Source organism: Branchiostoma floridae, chromosome 14 (assembly GCF_000003815.2).
Source record: "Branchiostoma floridae strain S238N-H82 chromosome 14, Bfl_VNyyK, whole genome shotgun sequence".
NCBI classification, from domain to species: domain Eukaryota; kingdom Metazoa; phylum Chordata; class Leptocardii; order Amphioxiformes; family Branchiostomatidae; genus Branchiostoma; species Branchiostoma floridae.
Window position 1 is genome coordinate 7621300 of NC_049992.1, and position 2981 is coordinate 7624280.

General features: G+C 41.3%; 2 protein-coding genes across 2 annotated transcripts in view; one reads left to right on the forward strand and one right to left on the reverse strand.

Moving 5' to 3' along the window:
* The window catches only part of LOC118430071 (centromere protein S-like), a 4616-nt gene extending 3081 nt beyond the window's left edge, over positions 1–1535 (reverse strand). Inside the window, exons 1-2 of the mRNA XM_035840780.1 lie at positions 1370–1535; positions 442–612 (exon numbers count right to left, since the gene is read on the reverse strand). Of these exons, the coding sequence (XP_035696673.1) occupies positions 442–612; positions 1370–1426 (228 nt within the window). The 5' untranslated portion in view covers positions 1427–1535. The remainder of the gene's footprint in view (positions 1–441; positions 613–1369) is intronic.
* A 141-nt stretch (positions 1536–1676) lies between these two features.
* Positions 1677–2981, forward strand: part of LOC118430448 (transcription initiation factor TFIID subunit 10-like) — a 5950-nt gene continuing 4645 nt past the window's right edge. The window contains exon 1 of the mRNA XM_035841323.1: positions 1677–1846. Within this exon, the coding sequence (XP_035697216.1) occupies positions 1822–1846 (25 nt within the window). The 5' untranslated portion in view covers positions 1677–1821. The remainder of the gene's footprint in view (positions 1847–2981) is intronic.

Below are 2981 nucleotides of genomic sequence, written 5' to 3' on the forward strand. Positions count from 1 at the left end.
TACTATGTTGGAAGCATGAATAACACCAGTCAATATCAAAAGCTCTTTATTCTTTCATTTACAAGGTACAAGATAACTTTATCAGAAATAGCAGTGTTGCCATTGAATTCAAAACCAATTCACAAAGTCTACATTTAAAAACATTTAAGATAGTCGCTGCAATACTAGTATAATAGTATATATATGATTTAATCTGTCTTCTAAATTAGAAGGACAGATTATAGAAATGAACACATCATATAAAGACATATTTATTAACTAGTTAGAAAAACATTACACAGGAAGGAAAGGGTGAGAAGTGTATTGTATGTATGTTTCTAAAGACATATTAAAAGCATCTGAAACAAGTGGAAGTCTTTTTGAATTTCTACAAAGTATAAAATCCCGAGTAACAAGTTCTTGTCTTTAGTTTTTCAAGCAGATGTTAGGGTGAAATCTCGCAGTAGTGTCATATGTGGATAATTTTGCAGTTTTACAGTAAGTCTTACCACATTTCTTCATGGTTGCCTCTGACATGGCGGCGATGACCTGGCGGGAGAAGGTCACTCCGCTCTCCTCCCCGACATCATCACACATCTGTCCGACCGTGTGGTGCACTGCAGCCTTCAGGCGCTAGGGGGATCAATTAATCAATAGATCAATACCTGATCAAACATCTGACTAACAGTGGTGCCACTAACAATACACTTCATTGCACACCTGACCAACCATGTGGTGCCTTCAGACACTAGGGGGCTCAATCAAGCAATCAATGCATCAATCTATAAATCAATCAATCAATCAATCAATCAATCAGTATCTCATCACACATCTGATCACCACTGCCTTCAGATACTAGGGGGATATCAATTAATCCAATTATCAATCAATAAATTAATCAATCAATTGCATGCCTTGAATCGTCAGACCTGCTTCTGACAATGGGTTCAATGGATCGACCAACTAACTTTAACTAACTAACCAATAACCTACTAATCAAATAATCAACCAATAGATAGATTTCTATCAATCAATAACCACTGCCTTGCTAACTAGCGTTAACAAAAAAAAATAAGATTACAGCCGTACAGCATAATAGGTTAGGTATGAAGTCAACCTGTTTGAAATAGAATTCACCTTATTCCCGTCTCAACACAGTTATAAATGTTTTCAATTATTTTACTTTGTTGTGATCTTTGGGAAGGAAATTCCATGATTATTTAATGGGGATCCGGGGAGGGCCGAAGGGTGCACCGGGTGCTTTGTTTCAAGTTATCGATCTTGGCGTCCCCCAGATAGAGTTACCTGTGAACCAGTGGTATTTTCTTGATCAACAACAACATGAAGCAGTTGTACTAGACGTTAAAAGGGATCAAGAAGCAAGCTTTACCTGTGTGTAGGCGACCTGTTCGTAATCTTCCTCTTCAAACTGGCAACTTTCCGCCATCTTGGATTTCCCGCCAATTTTAATCTTTCTGTAGCGAGTTATTCGCACAGCAGACGATTCGAGAAATTGAGACTGAGCCTAGCGTTACATTTGCATTTCATTATGTTTGACCAATATTGAGTTCAACAAATATTGTAACAACAAAAACAACATAGTCTGTACCACAGTAATACCTAATACACCTATGTTTAAATGAATTATTAGTGTTCAAGGTAAAAAAAAGAAAGACGTTGAAATCTATTATTATTTTTTATAGTGAAACGATTCGGCAGATCTTGACTGAGCCTAGCAGACGATTCAGAACTTTAACTTGAGGAGCGTAGCGTCGCGTCGATGAAGCAGCGGCCAAAGTTTTCTTGAAGATTCACAGTTGTCTGACCTAAATTGGGCCAAAAATGTCGTCCAACACACCAACGACAGGTAACCAGCATGTGCTTTGTTATGTTTTGGTGCAGTTTTAGCGACAGAAATACCTTTTTGGAGGGGTAGAGATCCGAAAGTTATTGTTGTCAGTGTGGATATATATGGGGAGGGAGGCAACAGAGCTCTGGAGATAAAATCAACCAAAAACAGACGTTGAACATAGAATTTAAGGTGTTGAGATATGTATAGGGTATGGCCGTAGATGCCTATCGCTATATCATACATGTAGGATCATGTAGGTTTTGTGTAGTATTAGTTTTACAATGTAGTAATGTAACAGTGGGGGGTTGAAGTAGTGCTAACTGACCATGCCAAACGCCTGTCAGGCTTTTGGCTCAGTCATTTAGGCTGCTAGTGCTGTGATCCTGAGGACCCGGGTTCGATATATATATTCCACTGTATACAGTGGAAGCCGCTTAATTGCACACCCAATTTGCCAGCGAATTCCGTGCAATTATCCGGCGTGTGCGATAATGCGAAGTTACCCAGTTGGACTGCACCGCCATGAGATTTGGGGATTCCGTGCAATTGACCGGAGTGTGCGTTTATCCGACGTACAATTAACTGGCTTCCACTGTATATTGTTTATTTCTGTTCTACTCGCCCCTCTGACTTCTTACATTGGCGCCCAATTTCTATTTCTATTTCTATGCTGTACTGGGCAAAGCCCCCTTTAGGGGCATCCCGCCCAGGTGAGAAAAACGAGGTGCATGGCACTAGTGCGACCGCCAATGTGGGTCTCGAACCCATGACCCTGGGATAAAAATGGTCAGTTAGCACTACTTCAACCCCCCACTGTTACACTACTCCCCCTCTTCTTCTCAAGATTCGTCCTCGAATCTCCGAGTTCGATCTCTGTGGGCAGGCACATCTCCGGCCTGTTATCCACCAGGGCCACGTCGGGCACCAATGTAAGAAGTCAGAGGGGCAAGTAGAACAGAAATAAAGAATATATACAAATATCCTGACCGGCCCGGGAATCAAACCCGGGTCCTCAGGATATTTGTATATATTGTTTATTTCTGTTCTACTTGCCCCTCTGACTTCTTACATTGGTGCCCGACGTGGCCCTGGTGGATAACAGGCCGGAGATGTGCCTGCCCACAGAGATCGAACTCGGAGATTCGAGGAG